Source organism: Struthio camelus, chromosome 17 (assembly GCF_040807025.1).
Source record: "Struthio camelus isolate bStrCam1 chromosome 17, bStrCam1.hap1, whole genome shotgun sequence".
NCBI classification, from domain to species: domain Eukaryota; kingdom Metazoa; phylum Chordata; class Aves; order Struthioniformes; family Struthionidae; genus Struthio; species Struthio camelus.
The window spans coordinates 10,628,373-10,653,602 of NC_090958.1; the positions used below are offsets into that span (position 1 = coordinate 10,628,373).

General features: G+C 39.2%; 1 protein-coding gene across 2 annotated transcripts in view; it reads right to left on the reverse strand.

The window, feature by feature from the left end:
• The window catches only part of HIRA (histone cell cycle regulator), a 42,661-nt gene that overhangs the window by 17,077 nt on the left and 354 nt on the right, over positions 1–25,230 (reverse strand). The window contains exons 1-14 of one of the 2 annotated variants that reach the window (XM_009666816.2): positions 16,600–16,779; positions 14,834–14,896; positions 13,966–14,076; positions 13,099–13,189; positions 12,471–12,565; positions 11,550–11,645; positions 10,075–10,235; positions 8,993–9,160; positions 8,376–8,489; positions 6,565–6,635; positions 2,581–2,686; positions 1,742–1,969; positions 826–911; positions 45–239 (exon numbers count right to left, since the gene is read on the reverse strand). In XM_009666816.2, coding sequence (XP_009665111.1) covers positions 45–239; positions 826–911; positions 1,742–1,969; positions 2,581–2,686; positions 6,565–6,635; positions 8,376–8,489; positions 8,993–9,160; positions 10,075–10,235; positions 11,550–11,645; positions 12,471–12,565; positions 13,099–13,189; positions 13,966–14,076; positions 14,834–14,896; positions 16,600–16,699 — 1,685 coding nt within the window. In that variant the 5' untranslated portion in view covers positions 16,700–16,779. Of the gene's footprint in view, positions 1–44; positions 240–825; positions 912–1,741; positions 1,970–2,580; positions 2,687–6,564; positions 6,636–8,375; positions 8,490–8,992; positions 9,161–10,074; positions 10,236–11,549; positions 11,646–12,470; positions 12,566–13,098; positions 13,190–13,965; positions 14,077–14,833; positions 14,897–16,599; positions 16,780–25,230 lie in introns of those variants that run through there. The other variant, XM_068911408.1, reaches the window with a different exon arrangement.

Below are 25,230 nucleotides of genomic sequence, written 5' to 3' on the forward strand. Positions count from 1 at the left end.
AGGAAGTCATATAAACGAGAAACAACATTTCTGCAAATACTGACCCATCTTTATTTGCTGTATCATCTGTTGGTTTTATACTGGCTGCTGTTGGCTCTACAGAAGGCTTTGAAGTATTAAGGGAATTGGCTGCATTAGAATCTAATGACATGAGTTGCTGGTTACTTTGAGAAGACATCATTGAGCCAGCCAGAGATCCAGATATTGGGATGCTATTGAAAAACGCTGTAGAAAAATCCCTAAGCAAAAAGACAGACAAAACAGCAAATATATTTTCTCTGAAATACTTCAAAAAAAAAATCCCTAAGCAAAAAGACAGACAAAACAACAAATATATTTTCTCTGTAATACTTCAAAAAATCTTTTTAACTACAACATTTACCCCGTTATTCCCTTTTCCACATATGGATACACATACACAACCTTAAAAAAAAAAAAAAAAAAGCACTCTTATTTAAAATGAGGCTAAAGCCAGTAAGTAGTAACGCAGATAGGAACCTGAAGTACCTTAGAGTAATATTCAGTTATCTATAGCCGTAGATCATGGGAATTAACCTTATCCATTAGAAGTTTTAAAAAAGAAGGCCATTCTGGAGGAGATAATCATTCTTTCAATTCTAACAACTTACAAGTTATTTTCAGATTTTACCATTAAGAGAACACAGGTTGAACACATATTTCATAAGTAAATATTTGCAGGATATTCCCAGCAAATGTTTGAAGATGCCATGAGACTAAAACAGGTCCAAGTTCTTAGTACGCATCAGGAAAAAAAATTCACATTAAAAGGTCAGGAATGATTTTAAAAACTACTTCCAAATGTACCCAGTGTCCAGCTGAGCTATGCAGAGAGGCGTGATCCTTCTCCGACCATCTGCTGTCCGTGTTTCCACTTGCTTTTTTAACAGATTCTGTTGGGAAATACATTTCATTATTGCTTCTCATAAACAGAAAAGTTTGGTTTTTAACCTCAACTGACAGATAGGTGTATTAAATGAAAGATGTTCCACAATTAAATCTGTTAACAGAGATTTTTTTTTCCCCCCTGTATAATGGCTTTGGACTGCACTACTATTGTGTAGACCCTGGCTCAATCTACACTCCTATTTATGCAAGTGTATTTTAGTACTGCAACTTGTTTTGACCAATAATATTTGTTTGTTTCTCAATAGAAGTTTATGTATTACAAAGTACAACAGAACTCTAATTCATAGTACTGGTCTCAGGCCATACCATAAGACACATGATTTTTACACTCAAAAACACCTATTTGCAATTCCAGATTCATCCATCTCCAGACAAGGCATTTTTGGAGAATGTAATCTGCTTATGACATTACAGAGCCAAGTCTGAAACGTTTTCACCTGTATGCACTGACTCCTTCATTAAAATTGCTGTCCTGTGTTTAGGAAGGAATTAAATAATGTTCTCAACCTCTCCCATAGAGCAATTAAAGTACTGTTCTATAGTTAGAGTGCTTTTAGCCATCTCTGGTTTCCTTTCTGCGCATCCAGAATTTACCACACATCATAGAAATATCCACAAGCCTCTTTCTGCATGGTCTTACTTCAACTTAAAGCATTTTAACTGTTCAGCAAGTCCCAGAAAGGTCAATTGGTCCACTCATGGACTGAAAGGTGCCATACAACATGAATAAGGATGCAGAAATCGTTTTTATAATAACCAGTTTGATACTTACTCAGTACTTGACACTGTAAAGTGACCATCCAAGAGCACCTACCTTTCTAATGTCCTCCAAACTCTCCCCATTAACCATGCTTGCCACTTTGGGAGCCGCTGTCGCAGTTCCAGACGCTTCCCTCATTGATGCGTTCTTCTGTTCCACCTGCTGCTGCTGCTGTCTCTGTTGATACTTGAGCATCTCTGGATTCTCAATAATGGTAGTAGACAACTGAGCTTCAGTCATTATCGCCAGGCTTTTGCCATAGGTGGACTGATGGATGTTGCTCTGTGAGTGTTAAAAATGTATCACAGCAAAGGAGTGATTATAACTGCTAGCATGACATCACTGATAATGCTGTAAAGGAGTTATACGGATCTACTGGAATCAATAAGATACAAATGCCCTCTGTATAATTTAAACACCACGGAGTTTTATTTATTTATTTATATTTTCAGCTAGCACTAAATCAATATGTAAATTAATTGGGATACAAAGCTTTTGTTGCTAATAGCAATAAGAGGAAAAAAAAAAAGAAAAAACAGCCAACAGCAAATCAATTTAAAAAGACTTGCATATAAACAAGTCAAAGAGTAATTTTAAAATGTTTTGAGGCACCCACTCCTTGTTTTCTTGGCCAAATGATTACTTAAAATATATAACGATGTGTAAGCAAGTGGATGTTTTCCAAACAGACTTTCTTTCCACAATAGAAACTAACATTACAATTTTTTTTCTTAGCTTGATTATTTTTTCATTCTGTTTTGAAAGTAGATAAGAGGAAATTTTTTCTGTAATATGAAAACAACTCACTACATGCTTCTGCAAAAAGTCTAATATTTTAATGATTCAATAGATCATTTATGTACTATCACAGAATCTTTGAGTGCTTACTGTACCTTTTCCTCCTCACTGAGTGGATCTCCAAGTTCATCCTGGGAAAAGTCCAAAAATGCCACCGATCCATCCATGGAACACACTAAGATACCAAGTCCATTAAGGGTCCTAAAGGAAATACAGATCCATTTTTATTTTCAATCTTTTTTCTTTTTGATACCAAAGGGAAATTCAAAAAACAGTAAAAAATAAAAACATGAAGCATAAGAGTTTTTATCACAGCAACTACTGAGGGAACCAAAGTGGGACAGCAAGGAGAAAGGGTGATGGACAGCAGGGGCTTGCGTGCTGATATTCCAAAGAAGGCAAATCAGAGACGGCACACAGGAAGGTAGCTTTAGAACAACACACCTTCCCATGGCACAATCAGCACCATGAAAATCTTTCTGTAGGGGTGGAACAGAACATAAACCAAACTGTTCACAATGAACAATAAGCTATTATAAATATATTTGCTTTAGAAGCTGTTTGAAGAATTAGCGTGCTAAAGGAACTAAGTGAAGAAAGGGGTCTTCAGCAGACCAGCAATGGATACGCAGTTTTTGAGGCCTTAGAACTGCTGTGTTGGGATAGTATCTGGAGGCCCACAGAAGATGAAGCTTCATCGTGCATGGGAAACAAATAACATAGTCCATACCTGTAAGGAACTTGCACTCTATTCACACAAGATAGGAAAGAGAGAGGAGAGACTACAAGAGAGAAGCTATACGTTGGCTAAAATACTTCTTCTCTGCCATCATTATCTGAAGTGACAGCAATGAAAAGAAAGCAAGATGTGTATTTAAGCAGTTCAAGAAACTCTTCACTAGATAAGAGCGTACGTTTGATTTTGTTGTTTGGGGTTTTTAAGGAAACTGCACGTGCTTTTGTATGTAGAGACATATATCACATCACTCTTCTGGAGGTCTCAAAGGTTTTCTCGGAGGGAGAGAAATGGGAGAAACTATATATTGCAGTCTCAATGGAATGACAACCTTCCATCTATAACCTATTATACTAGAGTGGAAAAAAAAATAGTATTTGATGAGGAGTTTTGACTGCTAACCAGCAGCTCCCAATCACTGAGCTTACAGAGACAGTGACATGGTGAGTTTACTAATGACGTGTTATAGAGAACGAAGAGAAAAAGAAAGCAGGCAGAACTCTGAAGTCCTATCCAAATTAGCCCAGCAAGAATAAAAAATATATATATTACATATATCACAGCTGCAGGTGTTTGAAAATAGCTTTTTTGTGGTGGTTGTTGTCCTGCTTGTATCACATCCAGAGGAATTAGCCTCAACATTGTGCAACTATGTTAACCAATACTACTCCAAATTAGAAAAATGATAACATCTTGCTGAGAGTTTTTTGCTTGCTTAGCAGATAACACTGCTGAGCTCCTGTTGACCTCTGGATCAAAGCAATTATTACATGAAAACATAATAGTGCGGTGGGACTTTAACAGTGGATGCAAGTCTAAAACTCTAAAATAGAAACTGACAGCTATAACACTATTATAGTATCAGGTTTCTCTGAATTTATTCAGTCCAGTTTTAGAATTGGGGAAAGACAGGAACATGTTACTGGGAACATTCCATATTGCTGAAATTTCAGCCACACATTTGAATTTGTAAACAGGATATAAAACAACAAGGCTCCTGAAGATCTTTTGTCTCTCTTAAATATCCCACAAAACCCATTTACCCATAAATTGAAAAATGTTAACCAGCTATTACTCCCAATGACTTTACGCCATGAAACAATGTGCAATTTGCAGATAGAGAATTAAGAAAAACTTATAGGAAAACAAAACTATTCAAAGCTATTGTATTACAACAATAACAGCAGTTCTCATGAAATATTCAATTTATTGGCTTTTAAACCTTAACTTATTAATGAAAGCAAAATGTTTTGAAAAGTTTTTATAATGCTTTACTGAGCTTCATAGTAAAATCTATGTGGCACATAGAAAACAAGAAGCTACACAACTGTAAGCTTTAACATTTACAGCATAAAAATCCAAGCCAGTAATAGCTGTGAGAGTACCATTTCAAAAGTTAGGAAATGCTAGAATTAAGACTGCCTGTGTAACCAGCTGTGTGCATATTATGAGAAAGTTATTACTCTTTTCTTCTACAGAACCCTTAACTCTGTAAATCACCCGATGTATGGTACGGAATATTTAATTTTAGTATCATTTACTGAATGAGTGGTCTGATGTATTTGTCACTTTTAGTCAAACCTTGCAATGAACAAAGAACTTCTGTACTTTTATGACCAGGTCTTTGACGATGGTTCGCCCCTACAGTGAGGCAGATCCCACTAACTGGAAGCTACTTCTCTAGTGTAGTTCCCTTATATCCTGCCCCTGTGTTCCTGTCTTCTTCTGTTAGTGCTCCTTGTGACCAGTTGTATTCCCTCCTTATCCTAGTCCCTCCAACCTGCTCCAGTCTTGGTTTTTCTTTGTGTGTTTTTTTGGCTTGTTCAGGGGACAGAGGGCAGGTTTAAACTCAGGCTTTGAAAACTTATATTCTGGGGAGAGAAAGGAGTGCAGTCCTTGGGGAAACGGAAGGAGGAAGGTGCAGCTTGACTGCTATAACAGACAGGAGAACCTGAAGGATATATAGCTAGCTGGAAGCTAGTTAGAGGCAGTCACGCAGAGCTCAAGACTTGATGTCATCAATAGCAAAAGAAGTGTGAATAAAGAAACCTGGCCTGCTTTCCCACTTTTCATCCTGCTCCTTGCCACCCCATTGATCATGGCCACACCACCTCCTGCTGCTGCTACCAGGACTGGTGCCATTCTCTGGGCTGCTGCAATTCTTTCCAAAACGGACAGCAAGAGGCAGGCTCCAATACAGCTAGGGGAGCACATGGAGCAGAGACGGGACCTCCCACTCCGCTGTAGTGCCAAGGGTGCCCACCCAACGTGGACAGGGTGATCTATTACCAGGTTCTGGGAATACCTAATAGGGCTACCGACTACATTCAAAGAGTGACTTTAGCAGCCCTATATATATGGCTAAACTGGTTTATTTTTCACACACTTTTGGTTAGTATTCGGCCAAACAGTCCGGCACTGCAGTGCCTGTGTTACCACTGGCATTAGGAAGAAAGCAGGAAAAGACAAAGCAATACTTACCATGAAAAGGGGAAAATAGGATTTGGGCTAGTAGTCTGTTCGAAAAAGAGGTCGTCCAACCCAATCCAAATCGCTAGAAACATGTCCTGCAACCTCCTGGGAAAGCTCAGTGCTTGCCATTCTGCTACCTTCTGTGCTGTGGTTGGTGGAAGGGGTGTGGTTGGGTGTACAGGTTTCATTGTCCCTTCTCTGAGGCTTGCTACCTGATCAGCCTTGGCTACTCTCTACCACACTGCAGTCTACACTCTTCACGTGGCGCTGCAATACCACTGCCTGACTACATTCTTATTAAACAGAGATGTTACATTCACTTTTTCTACATGGAAATCCTCCAGCAAATTCAGAATGTGTGAGCGCGCATGTAAAAAAAAGTTTAAAAAACACTAAAAAAACTTTCTCTTTGAATACAAGATAACTTGAATCCTTAGGCATGAAGGAAAGATTGGCCTAGAAGGCTCACCTGAATTGTCACGACTCTACAGTGCAATAAATTATGTGCATTACGCCTATGCAAAAACTCAGGCCAACTATGGCATGTTATCAAATACACAGTCTAGGACAAAAATTTTTAAAGAATCATAACAAACAGGAACTCAGTCCATAGGTATTTTACTGTATCATATGTTAAACACATTAGCATCAATTCAGTTCTAGAGCTACACAATCTCAGCGGAAGGGATTGCATGTTAGTAATCAATGTCACTAGCAAAGGTGCTGCAGCTGAATCAAAAAATGCACAAGTTGAGTATTTGGGTTCAAATAGCTATAATTGTACTATTTTAAGGAATTTCCAGTTAATGTATGTATCTAAAGTTGACAACAATATTTTAGCTCTTGTAAAAAACAGCAGAAATCAACTTACCAGGAGATGTCCATGATAGACTTGTCAAACAGCTCATGTATGACAACTAAAGGTCGTTTCAAACATGTGAGCTTAAAACAGAAAAAACAAAACTCAGAAATTTAGAAATCCTATATTACCAGAAATATTACCAAATTAATCCTCTCCTAGAGTCTTAACAATATTCACCACACAAGATCTGGCCAAGAGACAGTGGTATGCTTGATAGGGCGATAGCTGAAGTGCAAAGTTAGCAATTTCATTACTAGCACAGAAAAGCCTTGGAGAAGAATGGCTGACATTCAGTCCCCCCTCCTTTCTGAAACCCAGACTGAATTTCTTAATCAACCTAGCCTTTTATGTTGCATTCACAGAACTCTCTACCAGTCAAAAAATAATTCCACAGATGCTCGAAGACAGCTTCTATTCTAAGCTTTATTGAGATAAGGATGTTGCAAACTGCCAGCACAAGAGAAAGTCAGAACACAGATTAGGATTCCACAGCCTCATTCAGATGACTCCTCCATGCAAAGGGAGCCAGTCGATAGCAAAGGGAAATTAACGTGCTATTACTCTTAAAAATGACTCCTCTGCACTTACAGATCACCTTAGTAATACAGAACAGAATATGGAAACTCCCAGCAACTTGTTCTAAATCAGAGACTGTAAGCTCCCTAACGTCAAATCAATTGACTTAATGGCTAGAGTATACAGTATGAACAAAATGAAAACAGGAGGGATCAATGTGATCTAGGACGTTTCATGTCCATCGGTACGCAGATGAAGTGTGTGATCTTCAATAGTTATTTCTGTTTCCATCATAGATGTGTGTTGCATATATATTCCTTTCAAGTACTTCAGGGCAAAGATTGCTATAACTTTGCATCTCTACAATACCTAGTACAACCTCAACAGGCACTCTACATGAAATCGTAGTATAAATAGAAAGCAAAATATACTTAGAATGATACTTTGATATGGGCATGCACTGGTAGCATTGCCAGAAACAGATTTAGTGTTATGCATTTAGTGATTGATGGATAAATACCACACTGGGATCTATAAATAGTAGGCTGTAGCTAGCAATTGGTGTGTTCTGGCACATGTTCTGATCACAAAGCCCTACGATCAGTTAAACTGATTCCCCACTCTTTGCGGTTGCCAAACAACCTATCTTGCAGCTATAAATGCACGGATAGCTACTCTTCTCTCAGCCAGAATAAAATTTTAGTGTAGTATTAAAAAAAATATATACACATATATACTGAAAACTTGAAAGTATGTTTAAAAAGCTCACTCGCTTTCACATTCATTTCCAAAGTGAAGGCAGAAGCCAGAGCAAAGCAGGCAGGTGAGGCATATATATGCTTAGAAACAACTAAGCTGTGCTTGCTACGTTCTTCTCATGCCCATTAAAGAAAGACTAGAAAAGTTAGGTTCTAAGAGTGATTAAAAGGTAGGTAGGCTAAACATGGAATAACATTAGTCTTACAAGAAAAGGACTTTACTACGGAAAATGAGTAAGAGGCAGAGGAAGAAAATAGGGCTGAGTTACATTTATTAGCTGTGGCAATGCACTGTTCTTAACCAGGGCAACATACTCTGTCACTGCCTTCTAGCTGCTCTTTGGCTCTAGAACATTAGATTCCTGAAATGAACTAATACCAATCCACTTCCCCTCAGCTAATCCTCTAACAACAGGGAGAATAAAACAAAACAAACAAAAAAAAAGAATCAAAATATAAGCCCCTAACGCTGTACACATGACCTTTGTGCTAAAACTTCAAGTTATCCAAATGACCACATTAGTCAAAGAAAGCAAAAAAGTTTACCCAGACAGAAAGAGATCGATCCTTGCTACCAACAGCACAACAGCAGTAGGGACAACTTGACTTAGTGGAGCTCCCATTCTTTTGTTTCTTCTTGAAGATTTTTGGATTGAATTTCTGAACAAGCAAGATAACACAGAATGTATTATAGTAACTACATTAGAGTACCTGCTTTAAAAGTAAGTTTTACACTCAAAAGTGAGAAAATTAGCACTTCATGGAAACAAAGTCTATAACCAGAGTTTTTAAGGGTGCTGACAAAAATCTACATATGCTTTCGTAAAGGTCATTCTGAATGCCTTAGCAGGAATGCCAAAGAATATGAATTTTACTAGCAAACTGGAACACACTAGAAACCTAAGTCACTTCAATCTAGTCACTGAACAGCTAACAGAGTTAACATTTGGTATTCCTAATGTGTTCATTAATGTCCAGCTTTCTTACCTCAATGGCAGGTTGATTAATTCTAACATTAAAGTTGACATTTTTAAACACCACCATTTGTTAGCTTTACTAATCTCTACATCCATCTCCAGTTATTGTCCCATTTATGCATAAAGTTACCAGAAAGCACATACTAGAAATTTTATTTCAGGGATTAGTTGCTATCGCTCACTCACCACTACTGTAACTGCCTTCCGATGCCCAACAAAATCCATGTTGGTTTTCCATCCATCTCTCTCAATGATCTGAGCAGTAGGTCCAGAATTATTCATGGCATGAGCAGAAACAAGATAGTGACCATCAGGCGACCAGCTGAGACGCAACACATGCGTTGTCCCTCCACACTGGAAAACAAAAAAAAAACAAAAAAAAAAGAAAAAAAAACACAAAAAGCATACCAGAGTTTTAAAAATGTCTGTATTAAAATCCTTTGCCAAGTCCAAACTATTTAAAGTTTACATTTAGGGAATATGATCACAAAACAAATCTTCTAGGAATATAAAATAATGACATTGCACACAATTCTCAGCACTTAGCCGCATTTATACAGCTGATGTAGCATAATTTATGAAGTTCTACCAAAAGGAGGAAAAAGGAACCCAGAAAACTTTTACAAAAGGAAAAAAAAAATCCAGAAAGTGAATTTATAAGAATGTAAGTCTCTTTACATACTGTACAGTCAGTATTCATCAAGATCCTGGTTAGTAACAGGGCTGCAACGTACCAACCGCTGACAATGAATTTTCAGTTCGCAAACACTAACACAGACACGAATTCAGCAATTTAGTCTCTCTTACTAAGAGCAATTATACTAATCGCAGTGCCAGAAGACCACTGAAAAGCAAGCTTCCGTACCCTGAAATTTGACCAGTCAAAGTCACCACAAAAGAATGGCCCTACTAGGTCAGGCCAAGGATCCCTGGTACTTACCTGGTTTCTGGTAGTAGCCAACAGAAGATGCATAGGGAAGAGCATAACAATAATGGAGTGGTATGTTAATACTTCCTTGGAAGTATTCCAAATTCCAGGAATTTACTGATTTATGTAACCCATGTAAACTTTCAGCATCCATAACATTCGATGGCAATGAGGGTCTCAAACCTCACCTCCCCCCCCCCTTTTTTTTTTTTTTTAAATCTACCAGCTGTCAGCTTCAGTTGATCTAGCACTGTTTAATTAACCAATGTTTCTGCAGCATCAGAGTTATTCTTACAATTTTTATTTATTCTATAAAGAATGGCCACACATTCTGATGTACCTCATCAAAGGGTTTTGTGATGCTGGTTTCCAGCTGCCAGTCCATGGTCCGCCACACCTTCAAACTTCGGTCATCAGCTTGAGAGGCAATATATTTTCCTACAGGATCCCAAGTCAGTCCTTTCACCAAGCCAGAATGTCCCTTCAAAGTGGCAAGAATTTCTGAGCACACACACACACACACACACACACACACACACAAAGAGTTGAGAATACAGAATGGATACTATATTTTTTTCAGAACAGCTTTTCTTGAAAGAGCATATTAAATATAATCTCTTTTTAAATATGCCAACACCAACACCACCAACCAAATCAGTCCTTATATTTAAACCAAGAGTGATACATAAGCACGACAAAGAGAACTCTGGCCAAAATAAGGGGTGCAGAACTCTACATAAGAAATAGGCCAGAGCTAGGAGACTAGCAGAACCCAGGCAGGCTAGCTATGGAAAGCAGCAGTTTAATCGGAAGTTCAGTTAAACTTCTGTTTTTGACTCTGTACCCAAAGACCATCACAACAAACTAAGCTTTGTGCGCCAAACACAAATTAAGTCATGACTGCAGAGATACGGAAACCTGGCAGACCTGGTAACCTATTTTCAGTCAATCTGTTGCTTATCAGACTGTTAAAAAGGAGGCTGAGAATACTACACAGGCTACACAGCTTGAAAGAACAGCACCTCTGATATTATCTGACATTTAGGGAAGCAATCCTAAAACAAGTTGCAGCGTCTGTGCACCATGCAATAGGAGCTTCAGCCTATATCAGCTCACATGAAGGGCAGCAGCCAAATAAAGGCACATGCTCCCTGGCTGCTGCAGGCCCTCGCTAGTCAGATAAAGCTGTCCCGTAGACCGACTAGCTGCACCTGGCCATGGGACCGTATGCATTGCCAGCACTGCAGCAGTAAAAGAAGGAAAACAGTCAAAGGGAAGACTTGAGAACTTTTTTTTTTTTTATTGTGAGAGAAGAGGGCATTAGGTCTCCCTTACATCATGTAAATTCAAACTAGTTATTAAGCAGCAACATTTAGAATGAGGTGAATAAGATAAGGGGCCCCCAAAGGTAAAAGTATAGGAAGTCCCATTGGTAGAAAAGCAGAAGAAAAAAAAAGTTATAGATATATTCACACTATCACACTGAAGTTCTATTTATCTGTGATTTTTACAAAGAAGGTGAGAAAGAAGATCCATGTAATAACAAGCTTCATGTAAAATTAGCAGCACAATCTGGATGTAACCTTTGTCTACAGCAGAGCGGAATCCATAGCACACTGTCACCAAAACTTGGGACAACGACTGACCCACCAGATCGCCAAGTGTGTAATCTCAAAGGACAGGACAACCCATTCCCACATATACATACACTGTACATATGAACATATACATTTTCACAGTCAGTAAAAAACACCAATAGAGGGAGGAATTTGTCAGACTTATGTACCTGCACATCTAAAATATAAGAATTCTCACCTGGAAATTTGACAGCATTCCAGATGACAACAGTGTTATCCACACTACACGATGCCAGCCAGGCATCATGCGGAGACCATGCTACATCCATGACATCTGTTTAAAAATCCATATATTTCCATATAAGACATATTGCTGGTAGTCAGAGAATCAAAGTTTTATTAAAAAACTTGTGACAACGCTTTTTCCATCACTGACCAAGGATTATAGCCTCACTAGAGTAAAAAGCAAGAAAGAACACGGCAAACGGAGTGAGGCACTCCCATCTGTAATGTTCAACAGGGGATGCCAAAAAAAATTCAAGGTAATGTTCAGAGATTAGAGGAAGCACTAACACACCTGTATAAGGTACATTTTTTGCTTTGTTTTGAAAGAAAAAGCAACAGCAGCTATTGCAATGCATTCACTTTGATCAGTTCATGTATGTTGGAAAAAAGTGATTGAAATTTATTTTAATCATAGTTCACATAGTTCAGCAGTGGAAGACGTATTCAAAATTTTCCTGTTTATTCATCTTTTGCATTTGTACTTTCATTATTTTTTCTAAACAAACAGTAACATTCTTTGGTTTACACAACTTCATTTTGCCAGCCAGGAAACTATTCACTAAAACTATGGACATTTATTTAAATAAAAATACAGTTTAGCTTACTTTCTTCAGATTAATTTTTAAGTTAACAAATAGTGAAAGAAATTTCTTAGCTACTCATTTTTCCACTACACAATTTGCCATAAGTTACTTGTCATTTTTAATCAAATTTCAATTTTCATACATTTTCTGACAGATTTTCACAGTCACTCTTAAAAGCAATTACTGACTTGCCACCAAATCTATGGGTTCTGAGCAAGAGAAATATCCTAGTGAAAACAAGCTCTAACCAATGCATTCAGATTAGGTTCACTCTACACCTTTTAACTTACCCCCTGAATGGCTTCTGAGAATTGATACACACCTCCACTGCTCAACATTAGTAAGTTTGCTACTAGAGCCAAACACAGTGCTAGGTCCAATGTACCTAATTAAAACAGGAACAACAGAGTTATCAACAGAACCACGTTGAGTTTTTCATCAAGCTGTTTCTCTCTAAAGAGAGCACACTTCTATTTTCACTGCAGAAATAACTGAATAGAAAATTGAAACACAAAAATATAGTTCTTTTTATAGAAAGTAATTTCAGTTATTAAATTTTAACTTCAATAAAAAGTAGAAAGTCTACAGATAATAACAAAAAAAAGGCTAATATTTAAGATAACTCTTTAAAAATCTCTTTAGGAAGCTTTCTTCAAGGACAGAAGAAAATGCCTTAACTCCTAGACAGGAGCATGACTGACGAGGCAGAGAGACACTGCAGGCCAAGAGACAGGATAAGAGAACAGATCTCCAATACCAGGGATGTGATATCAGTGATATCATGGATTTCAGCTCCACCTGCTTAATGTGAAACAGAGAACTTGCAAAAGGCTGGCACAGGGAGGAAACATTAAGAGACTTGACAGAGTAACCTGCTTGAAATAAGATACAGAACTGCGAAGGAAGAAACATGCTTACGCAGCTCGTTTCCACACCATAATCAGCTTGTCATCTCCCCCTGAAGCCAAGTAAACTCCATTGTTTGACCATCGCACACAGTTCACGCAAGCTGAAACGTAGAAAAGAAAGTTTGTAAGACCAAAAAATAAGAATAAATGGTTCTAGACTGAAGACAGAATTCACAATAAGCAGAACTTGATGTTTAGGATTTACTAAGCGTGCTTTTCCCACTCAAAGCAGTTACTCTGTCTGCTTTAGATAAATGAATTGGTACTTATCTTACAGTAGCAGTTGAGGAACTTAGTTTACAGAAATCATCCCTTACTTAAAAAAAAGCTTCAGCAAAAGTAGTTCAAAAGGATAAAGATTAATATTCACCTAACAAAGAAAATTGCTTGTGATAAATTAGATGGGATAAAGATGGCAAAGAAGGAAAAGTATATCTTGAAGAAAGCAAAGGGATAACTTGTTCAGATAACCACAGCCCCTTCAAATACAATACGCAATAAACCCAGAATCATGTAGAACTATAACCAATATACTTATTATGTTTCCTTTATACTATTCCTTCTCTTGCCTTTTCCTTCAAAGTTTTCCAGTTTCTCAAAACGTGTATTATCAATTATTTTGTGGTCGCAGCTGAAAAGGTTTATAAGGAAGAGATTCCAAAAGTAAATACTTCTGTATTTCTCTAAATATTTTTCCACAGCTTAACAACATGTTCTGCTGAATGTCTAAAAAAAGTACATAGCCAAAGTCTGAGACCACTCTGCTGTGTTTTATTGATTTTCACCACTGGCCAGGTCATAATTTTTGTAATTACAAACAGATGTAATGCTTAAGCTTGGCAAATTACCTACAGTCAGTACAAAGAAGCTATGTTACCTAAATGATTGTCCATCTGACAAAGCATCTTGGGAATATTTTCATTCTTTTCATCTTCCTCTTTCAGGACAGGAGCCATATTCCAGATCACAACTTTCCCAGAATCCTGGCCTGCAGATGAACAAAAAGCCCATCCTTTTATGTACAAGTAAAAAGCAAAAAAGATTTTCAACTTACTCTCAAGTTTCAGAACAGATAGTAGCACTTTGGCACTACTGCAGGGGGAGCTTTGGAAATATTTAATAACAGATGCCGTTCTGATTCAATTACCTGTATTCAGAAGTGCTTTTCTTGAAGCTATTAAAAACTAAGTTATATAGCCTGGTTCCACATACACACACACACAAAGCACCCTATACCTAACAGTAATACCAACTATAAGAATGTACTATTTATAATCAAATTGTATTTAAGAAGAGAAAAGAGACATTCAAAACCTAAATTGCACTTGTATCCGATATAAAAGCATTCACTACAGGAATCCGGACAATATTTTAGCTTCATTTCTCGAACAATTCCATTTACATAACTGGATTTTTTTTGTCCCAATACTTCCACTGTTTAGTGGTTCAAAAAGCCAAACGTCACATTCAGTTCCTCTTCAGACAAAAGCAACGCGGCCAGCGTGATCACAACTCAACTACTGCAGCTACTATCTCAATTGATGCTCAAGGGGACAAGTACATAAAAATCCATGACTCTGCCTACTCTCGTGGCAACAGCACTGTTCAATACATATTAATGACTTATAGCTCCAAGAAGCAGATAATTGTGCAAGTAATGCCTTTTTAAAAGGGTCAAAACGATTAAAGTGCTGTGAGGCACAAGATTATGATAGCCCAAAATTCTTATCAGTACCCAGGCATACCTTGTCCTCCTGTTGCAAACTTGGTCCCATCTGGATGAATGTCCACTGAAAATATTGGCTTTCCTGGAACCAGAGAACAAGAAGAAACATACTGAATTGTTTCATAATTGAAAAATGTAGTAATGCCAAAAGAACCATAATTGTTCTGGTTAACAAATAACAATTTTCTTCTAAAAGCTGCAGCTACAACATAAGAAATAGAGCTGCCTAAAAGAGTTGAAAGTAAACTGACGAAAAAAATGATAGCCTGTTAAAAGCGTACGTGGAAGTTATTATGCCATAACGAACCAGTGACAACCAAGGACCCTTAACCCAGCAGGATATGCCAAACGCCTCAAAGCTAAATAAACCCACCATGCACATGCCAACTCAGCAAAACTGCATTTGGGTACGGAATTTCTTCCGGGTTTCTATAATTCATTAGCTGATCACCTAGAGCAAGGTGTGTTTTGGTTTCTGTTTTCGGGGTGTGTTTGCATGTTTTATTTATTTTCAATCTTCCCCAGTCTCAGTTTGCATCTGTTGGTCACAAAATTATCTGCCTCAAATTTAAATTCTGCTGCCATGAAATGCTTCTGCCAAAAACCTAACTTTTACTTTTATGGCTTCCCTATAGACAAAGGAAGACTAATTCAGTTTAAATCCTTCAGCTCTCCATAAGCTACATATTTCAGAAGAAAAGTAATAGTTTTACAAAAACTTAAACCATCCAACAAATAATAGCATAGCCAGGGAACAGCTTTTGAAACCAGACCATCTCCAATCTTAGCCTGTTTGCTTTGACCATTAGATCTCACACTCTCCTATATGCTCACAGTTGTTTTAGCCTTTGCAGGAGCGGGTGGAGGGTAGTCCACAGAAGTAACTTGCTGCCTTTCAACAAGGCTGGACTAGCCAACGCCAAGGATGACTTGAAATAAACCAGATTTTCAAGCGGCAAAACCTAAGGAACACACACATGATTTCTACATTCAAATAATTCTTAGCAGCAGTCTGCACTCTTTACAAACAGGAATGCTCCTGCAAGCAAGATCACAGGCCTGCCAGCATGAAAGACGGCAGTTTGTCATAATGGCCGAAGGAACCGCTACCCACGTGCCAGGATTATTTGATAAATTTCCCATGTATGTCTATACTTGCACTGTATCTTCATGATGTGTTAAGATGTAAGCGATAAAACCTGGAGAACTTACCCAGCTTATCCAACCACGTATTTTATGCTGTCACTATAGCATCTGAATTCCTTGACTGAATTCCTTAATTATTAAATAACAAAAGCTTCCAACAAACATTCAGTATTTCTTACTTGTTGAGGGACATGCATTCTGGTTTGAGTAATTTTTTATTTTATGTGGGCTTGTTTTAAGGTTTATTGCATTTGGATTCTTATTGCAACCTTGACATGTGATTTCCCTTAAAATTTTAAAGGCAGCCAAGCAAAGACCTTCAGTACAGAAAGATGGCACTCAGCTTACATTCCTTCCACATCCTTTAAACCACACAAAACATGCAAGCTGATGTTTAGCTATGGCTTCTCTTCGGGTTGTTGAGCCTGAATCTATCCTTTATTCCATTACCTTCAACGTAACATACAGGGATAAGCTGAATATTTTGAGAAGCACAGGCAGGAAACAAACATTTATTTTACCCTTCCCAAGATGAGGAAATTCCTTTAAATTAAGTCAATAAATCACTTAAACTAGTTCAAACCACTAACACTTATGGAAACAGGCCATTCTATAGACCTCATGGGTGGGAAAAGTTACCTTTTCCATCTGTGCCAACAGTTCCAGGCGAGGAGTTACCATATGCTCTGTTGCGGAAACAGTTCGACCCTAGGTTTCCAAGGAGCAGAGTCTCACGCATGTATACCAGCAAAATTAATTATTTAAATGATGGTACAACAAAGTAACAGCTCGAGCTGGGTGCCTCCGGGGAGGGACCCTGAACAAAGAAATTCTGGCGTAATTATACCCTTTACAGTCTTATTTCCCCGCCTGTCAGTGAAGGTCTCCTCCAATCTTTTTTACTGAGTCGGTGGTCTCTCTCCTTCTGATTGGTGTCTCTCTCCTTCTGACAGGTCCTGGCCTACATCCCACGCTGGTTGCCATGTCCTTGTCTTTCATAGTCCCTTATCTCCTTGAAGGTCAACCACAACCCAGGTGCATCCCATTTGTCTCCTGCATCCTGTTCTGTATCCTTATTAGCTAGTTTTGTACCCTCATTAGCTGGTTTTGCGGTTACATCGCCAGCAATGTTTCTCAAGTTCATTGACAGTTCGGCCTTGAGGCCTGCAGGCTTCATCTACTTTAGGCACTTACGCTAAGCAAGAGTCAGACTTACGCTAAGCTGAAGCTAAATCAGCTACAATTCCCTTCTGTAATGGCTCAGACCTGCCCTTACACAGGATCAGGCAAGTGCTCCCTCCAGTTATCAAAGGCTTTTTACTTCAACTGACCTGGCTCATTTTGCCTACAGTAGGTTAGAAATCACTCACAAAACTGGAAAACTGTTGCCCAGCAAATTAGAAGGGTCAGTAGCCTCTAGCAGAAGGACATCAATAAGCAGGGGGGACTGTAACTTCCACAGCTAACACCGCACATATGAATAGGGCTTCAGAGTTCAGGTGGTTTACAGTTTAACAATACTGTATTTAAAATTGGTTTCACAGATGCAGCTGTCTCGTATGGGAAGATCCGTTCTACTAAATTTATTGTTAGCAGCAGCCTGCCTGCCTCTCTCCTTTTCTTTCCCTCATCGGCTCCGATTCCATCACGCTCTTTCAGAAAGCCTACCTAAAAAAGTAGCTGCAACCAAAGCACACCATGGCAAGTTTTTGTTTGGCAGACACATTGGCTTTTCCTTATTCAGGCAAAATAGATACACCATACATTCTGAAAAACCGTGAAATAATTGTTATGCCTACTGCTTTGCAGAAATTGACATTGTAATATTTGATAGCGTGCCACGTAAAATTCTGAGATAACATTAATATCTTCTGAGAGTTACCTTTGTGAGAGTACATGATCACTTGTTCCAACTTTAAAAAGTGATAAATTGAAGACTTCTACATTTGAAGCTACAATCTGGAGACTTGGTGCCCACAAGAGGTCACATTATTAAACCCAAAAGACAATAGCCTTTACTAAAATATTTATTAGACTGCCTTTTATAAAAAAAGGAGTTCATAACATACAATTATCTTTTTCTTTGCTATGTTTTAAAATTCTCACATCATCTCCAATCTCTTCCCCTTCTTAAGGGCACAATTCTTCAAGAGTAGCAATATCAGCTAGCTTCCTCTTTCCGAGCAAAGTTTTTGTGCAGCTCCACAAATGGGATTGCCGAAATCTAGCAAATTATTTTAGTTACAGAGTCAGGGATAACTTAGCTACAAATCCATCGCAAAATCCTAAAACCAGCCACACCATATCAGAGAAAACGTCTACCTAGCCCAGTATTCTGTGTTCAACAGAGACCAGCACCAGATACCTACCTAGGGATGTCTACAATGGCAAGCACACAACAGTTCTTCTCTAGAACAATCTTCCAGCTCCAGAAATTTGCAGTTTGGACTTCTTGAACCAGCAGTGCGATCTTTGTGCTCAGTACCCTGCAAATGGCTTCTCTTCTATACAGTTACCTAGACATTTTTCAAATCATAATTGTTCTCACTCACAGCCCTGATTGCAAGGAGATCCACAGCTCAGCTATGCACTCTGTGAAGAGCCACCTACTTCATGTGCTCGGCACCTGCTACCTGTTTGTTCGACACCCTTAATTCTTGTATGGGAACAAATCATTCCACGTTCACTTCTTCCCTACCACTCTCACACACGCGTTCACCATATCTCCAGATCAGTCCTCCCTTTTCCAGCTGAGAGTCTTAGTCTATTTAGTTATTCCTCATAGAAAAGCTGTTTCATACTTCCTAAAAACTCAGACCTCAGCGGAGGTCTCAGTCATCAGAGACTCTGCTGCAGAATCAGCCAATTTTAAAGCATGTTAGCTTGTGAATGTGAGGTCTGTCAAATTCATCTCCAACAAGAATTGAATAAATATTGTTCCCATCCGATAGATAACTCCTAGCGAGCTGGACTAGTTTCATCCAGGTTGCCTACAGAAAAAACGTCTCTGAATGAATCTCACCAGCAACGTCCAGATGCGTCTGGTTTGCTGACAAGCACAATGGTCAACCCTCACTCTGAAAGGTACTTTTTTTCCTCCCTAGAAAGGGAGGAACCACTTTATTAAGTAAGGTGCAGGCTTCTGGGAGTTTCTACAGATAAGAATCTTGCATTTTCCAAATACAGGAAATCTGTCAAACTACATCCAGTCTCAAAAACACTCTCGATCTGTCACACCCTGTTCCTAGTGAACATGCATTATTCAAAACATAAACAGTAACTACAAAATGCCAAGTTATGTACTAACACAGCAAAATATTTACAAGTCAACCTGGACGAAACAGTCTTTCCAGGTCAATCTGGATTTTATTTCACATTTCTTTGGAAGTTATTCTAAGATCTGTGGGCAATATGATTAATCACGGGCTATGCAGTTGTTCAGAGCCCACAGCCTTTAGTCCACTACGCTTTTTGTGCTCTTCTGCTTCTACTCTAAGTTTCATTAGTGGAGGAAGGCAGAAGGGTATCCTGAGAAGGGCAGCCCAAAGAGGGAAGCAACTACTTATGACCTACCTTAAGACCATGGGGTACGAGGATCCCATTCCTGGCTCGAGCCACAGACAACTTACCTGTTAGTTAAGAGAATAGCTGAGCAGGGGCAGCCCTGCTTAGATGTCTGCAGCAAACAACAACTACTGGATCTAGAAGACTGAGCTACTACCACTTGAGCTAGATCGTTCAGACTTGCTTTTTAGGCACTAGCAGAGCTCCTATGCGATTCAGCACCAGAGAGCACACAGATGCACAGTGGTACAATCCAGACTAGAGAGCACACAATTTGGGCCCTTTTCCGAAGGAGCAAGATAAAACGGATAGTTTAAAAAAGTATTTTATTTTTTGATATGGATATAGATATAATTTGTTCCCTGCTCTGCTGACACAGGCTTTGCCTGTGTTTTAAATTTATCTTTAAAATGGATAAACAGCATCAACTCATACATCGCTTAAAAAGGAGACACATTCTCTAAAACAGTCTGCAGAAGAGCTCCAATTGCAACCCTGGACACTCTCTCAGGTCTGCTCTGTATTTCCATGCAAGCAGTGGAGTTTCATATGAGAAGCAAAAGAGCACACACTTCATGCACGTGGTGCCCTATAGCCCACGGGAAACCAGGGGGCACCGCATGGGTGAGCTGTGTTCCCTCTCACACGCTCGGAGGTATATGACTTTACCACCCATACTGAATACAAGAACGACACGAAGCGTTCCACAAATAGAAGGTCTGCACATAGCCACTGTTGTGTACACGTTCCCCTTTACAGCTCTGTGAACCACCGCAGCGCCACTGCTCCAGGAGCCTGAAAAGGGATGGGACACAGAAGGATGAACGACCTTAACTCCTCGCAGAACAGCACTTTTGCTTTTGTTACAAAATACAAGCACTTAGTACCAACAGGTTGGTCTTCGGACAGCAAAACGGTACTGGTGGTATTTTGTAATTGTAAAAAAGCAGAAAATGGGTGCAATGTAATAAAAGTTAACTTACGACCGTATGAGTTAAAGTCAGACAGCAATGGGATACAATGCAACTTTGTGAGACATAATGCAAATTAAAGAGGTTCCAAGTGTAAAAGACACTTTGTTCTACTTTAAATAGGCTTTTTTGTCAGTTTTTCAGAACACTCCAAAGGGATTCATACAGCACTTTTAGAGTTAGGTAAGGCAGCTCTTGTCGCGGTGGTGTTCATTTTCCCTTTTGCTGTTTTTTGAGGGGCACGCAAATTAATCCTCAATAAAAACAACTGAGCTTTAAATTGCTAGTCTTCAGAAAGCAGCTGTACCTTTACTATTTATTAGAAAGCAGTGTGTCAAAGTCAAACAAATTCAGTTCCCATTTAGCACAAACACCGCATGAAGTTTCAACTCAGCTTTGTTACACAGTCATACGCATGAGCAGAGATAGGTAAAATACACGTGGACTTCACAGTGGCACTTCAAAGTCTCTAAGCTAGTGGTAAGAGGCGTGAGTACTGAAACACACTTTCCTTGATAAGGACAAATCTTTCCAGTGTCCTGTTCCAAGACCTGCGTGTGTTCACAGTTTCACGGCTATTGAGAAACAGAGCCTGTCTTGATTAAATTAGGCACTCAGATTTTAAAAAAAGGAATCAGTAATAAAAAATGCATACTTGTGAATGTATATGAATTCTTTTACAATCTAAAAGGAAATCCTTGATGGTTCTTAATCAACGCTTGCTCAATACACTTCAATGGTTTCTATCTCTCTCAAAACATAGAACAAGTTCAAACAGAATTAGATTGTTTGTCCAAGTAAATCAAGTCTTAGATTTCTTTCCAGTTCTATAAATCTAGAGATGTAAAGTGATCATGGATTAATGATTACAGGACAGAAATTCAGCACAAAAATAAGTCATTTTGGGGGTGATTCTTCTTGCCTGGTACAGTTATCAGGGCAATATCATTTACAGCAGTGGACAACTGTCACAGGTTAAAGCTATAAAGCCTGTTCCATAGTACTTGTGGTTTAAAAACTGATCGCAGATACTGGATTTTTTTTCCTCACTTCTGTCATTTTCTCAAAATAAAGGGAAGGAGCCATTATTTGGTAGCAACCACTTCCTTCTCCAGGTCCATTTCTTCCTTTAACCGATTATGTTGTTAAGTCCCGTTAAGCTAGCCAAAAGGCACGAGGACCCTGTTTTAGAGTGACTAGATGCTTTCCTGCGCTTTGGATACTTAGGTAACTGCAGAAGTTTTGAATTTCCTATCATTAATTAAGCATAAAAACAAAATGTAAGTAACCTGAACACTCGCATTAAAATTTAACATAATGTGGTTTTAGACATTTCTTACTCTTGTAATAATCTCTAAAAAAGTAGTTTAACTCAACATCACATGACAAAAAAAGCAAACCAGGTTCAGCAGACAGAGAACACCTTACAATACACTGAGATGTCGTGTTGAATTCTTTGCTTAAAGAACCCAAATATATACATAACTTACTTAAAGAAATACCAATAATGAAACAAGCTTGAGGAAAAAAGAAAAAAAAAGTAAGACAGCTCAAATTCAAGGAGAGGCTCCCAGCTTATAATATTTAAAACTGCCCATCTCTTTTGTCATTTTTGTTTGTTACGTAACTTTAGGCAACAATCAATTAAATATAAAGACAACTTTCAGAGACTTTCTACCACAATATGAATGAGTTTCTATTTATTTTGCTTCCAGCCCATCTAATACGTAACATCCAATATGACTCATAAATCAATTCAAATATTTACATTCTGCCATTATACCTTGAAGAGATAATAAACTCTATGCCTACATTTAAACAAAAGCAGGCTCCAATTCTACAAACTGTTATACTTGAACAGCACCTTGGGGTTTACAGGTTTCCCCGAATCACAAAGGACCTCCCGTAGGGTTCAGTACTCTCCCGCATTAGCCATCCTGAAGGACCAGGGCCCTCAAAGAATTGTGTGCAAAATATGTAGCTGCCGGATATGTGATGTATCTTTACATAGGTACTGAATGAAAGAAACTGGGAAGGAGAATCACACCATCTATATCTTACAGGTTCCTTTTTACTCCCTCATTCGAAATTGCAGTTTTCACTATGCTTCCCTGCTCTAAGTCAAAGAGACGTGAAAGAGAAGAACAAGGTAACAATGAGAATTTCATGAGAAATCTAATAAACCCACATTAACAGTGTGAAAGGCTTAAAGAAAATGCATGTGAAGAAATATTTCCGATAAGTACTCAGATAAGGCAACATTAAGAACTCCAAGACAAAAACCTGTAGAGTCAAAATGTGTTACAGTGCTTTTATAGTAAATGCACAATATCTCAGCTGAGCTGCATAAGATTCCCATGTGTATTAAACGTGATTCCCGTGTGACGTGACACTGACTTCTGATTTGTATCATCTCACAGAGAATATACACGCCTCTAAGAATCATTAAACTTGCTCTAGTCCATTCAATAAAATGAAAATCCCAAAACTGAGCGGGGGAAAGGAAAGACAGGAACGATAACACTTTGAACCGGTGTGTAGAAGAGCCAATCTTGCTTTCATGACTCTTGCTCACATATCAATTACAATAAAGTAGCCTCTTCTGATAGTAGGGAAAAAAAAGTGGAAAAATTATCACAATGAGTCTCCAGTACATATAGCACAAATAATCTTTGCCCTGTGTCTAGAAAAGCGTCAGTGCAAATACGTAAGTCCATTTAACGTGATGGAGACTACTTGCACGCAGCGATGCGTGCAGGTTCCAGAACCTTGATATTTTAAAAAAGGCCAACTACCCCCACCAGCTTTTATTCTGCACACCTTGTCCCAGGGATAAGAACACATGAATCTTACACAGTGCTGTATGTTGGTGGACTTTAAAGCGTTTTACAGATGAGGTCAATGAAGGAAGAACGTCCGTTTTGCAGGTGGTGAAATTAAGACAAAGTGACTTGCCCAAACTCATCCCAGCAGCACAGTGGCAGACACAGGAGTAAAATTCAGGACTACCAAGGCCCTGTCTAGTGCACTAGCCATCAGCAAAGCATCATAAAGCTTTATAAATGGAATCTAGCTGTGAATTGCTTGGCAGGAGATGCTTTTCTACAGTTCACAAATTGGCTTCAAAACGGTTAGGAATATTCCAAGTTGCTACAGATTTCAAATACTGAAAAGTACACTTATTAAAGATAGAAGGAAAGAAGTTACAGATCACATAGATATAATAGATCTGTATTAGATTTAGGCCAAAGTCTTTACCCAGCTCTTTGCAAATGGGCTCCCACTGATTCAAAGATCCAGAGAGGCACAGGATAGTCTGCCTACACGCAGCCAAAGATCAAGATTTAAATGCTACACTTGTTTAGATTAACCAAGTAGAAACGTAAAACATATCTCAAATTAAAGTTCTCTCACACTCCTCTCAGTTCAGTACGACCCCTCATTAAAAGGCTAGGTTCAATCTGCAGACGACATGGTCTAGATAGGGTAATAAAGATGCATGTGAATTGCAACTTTAGGCTTAAGTAGCTTAGGTTCTTAAAACTTGCAGCATGATGACAAAGACAATAAATTGTACAGAAAGCTAACTGTGAAGTTGCACCTCTGTTTTTTAATTCAAGACAAATTTCTCCAACTTGAACCAGTTGGGCTCTAGCTTGATTTTATTCTAGGTTCAAGTCAGCTAAGCAAGTCAAACTATAGGCATTTATATCAGTGTGTAAAATTTGCAGTCAAAATAATGCTGTATGCATGAATTTGAGAACAAATCTTGCACACGCAAAAGTGAGCTCTTCACATGTTATGTTTCTTCTCACTGCTACAGCAGGAATGATACAGACATTCCTCTTGAGACTGATCATAAATAGTGCAAATACATAATATTGATGCTGTCTTGTACTTGCTGTTCTAGAAAAATACAGATTCTTATCTCAATATTTACACTTAATTCTGAAGTGTTTTACCCCACCAATCACTATGGCCATCAGTAGAGGAGCGGCAGACAAGACACTGTATAAACTCAGCAAGTTTCAACTAATATCAAAACGATCTTTTTTCCCCCTCCAACTAATGACAGCACAGCAGGCCAGCGCTGAAGCTTATCCACTTGGGGACTTTAACCCTGAACACACTCGGTCACCAGAGACCACTGTGGTGAGCATCGCCCATTTGCATGGGACTTCCACGCGGGGCAAGAAAACACAGTACATAGATTGACGTGCCAGAGCTTCCGCTCTCTTTTCCCTAGACTGTACTGGATACGAGCTGTCATTTTTCACTTCCACAAGCGTGCCATCGCCCCGCTTGCCCAATTTGTGCCAGGCAGGTGAAAGCAACTCAGTCTTCACCCAAGAGCCCTTCTCCGCTCGCCGCCGGAGGCCAGCGCTACCCGAAGAGCTGCCGCAGGTTGTTCTTTACTGTCAGACACGGGCTCCTCCGCGCAGAGAGCCGCCGCCGCCCCGGCCCCGGCCAGCGGGCAACGGCCGCCGCGCCCCGCCGCCCCGCCCGAGGGCTCCCCGGCGACCGCGCGCCCCGGGCAAATCACGCTCCTCTCCCGGTGGCAGTTTCGTTTCTGCATCCCCGTGGACCTGACAAACGGTGCTACGAGGCTCCTCGCCTGCTGCGCACGCAGGAGCTCCGCGGGCACCAGGCAAGCCGAGGCTCTGCAAACTTGTTGCACCCCAGACCGCGCAGTTACCCCCTCGGATGTAACCATGTTACGCCCCGGCGCCGGTTA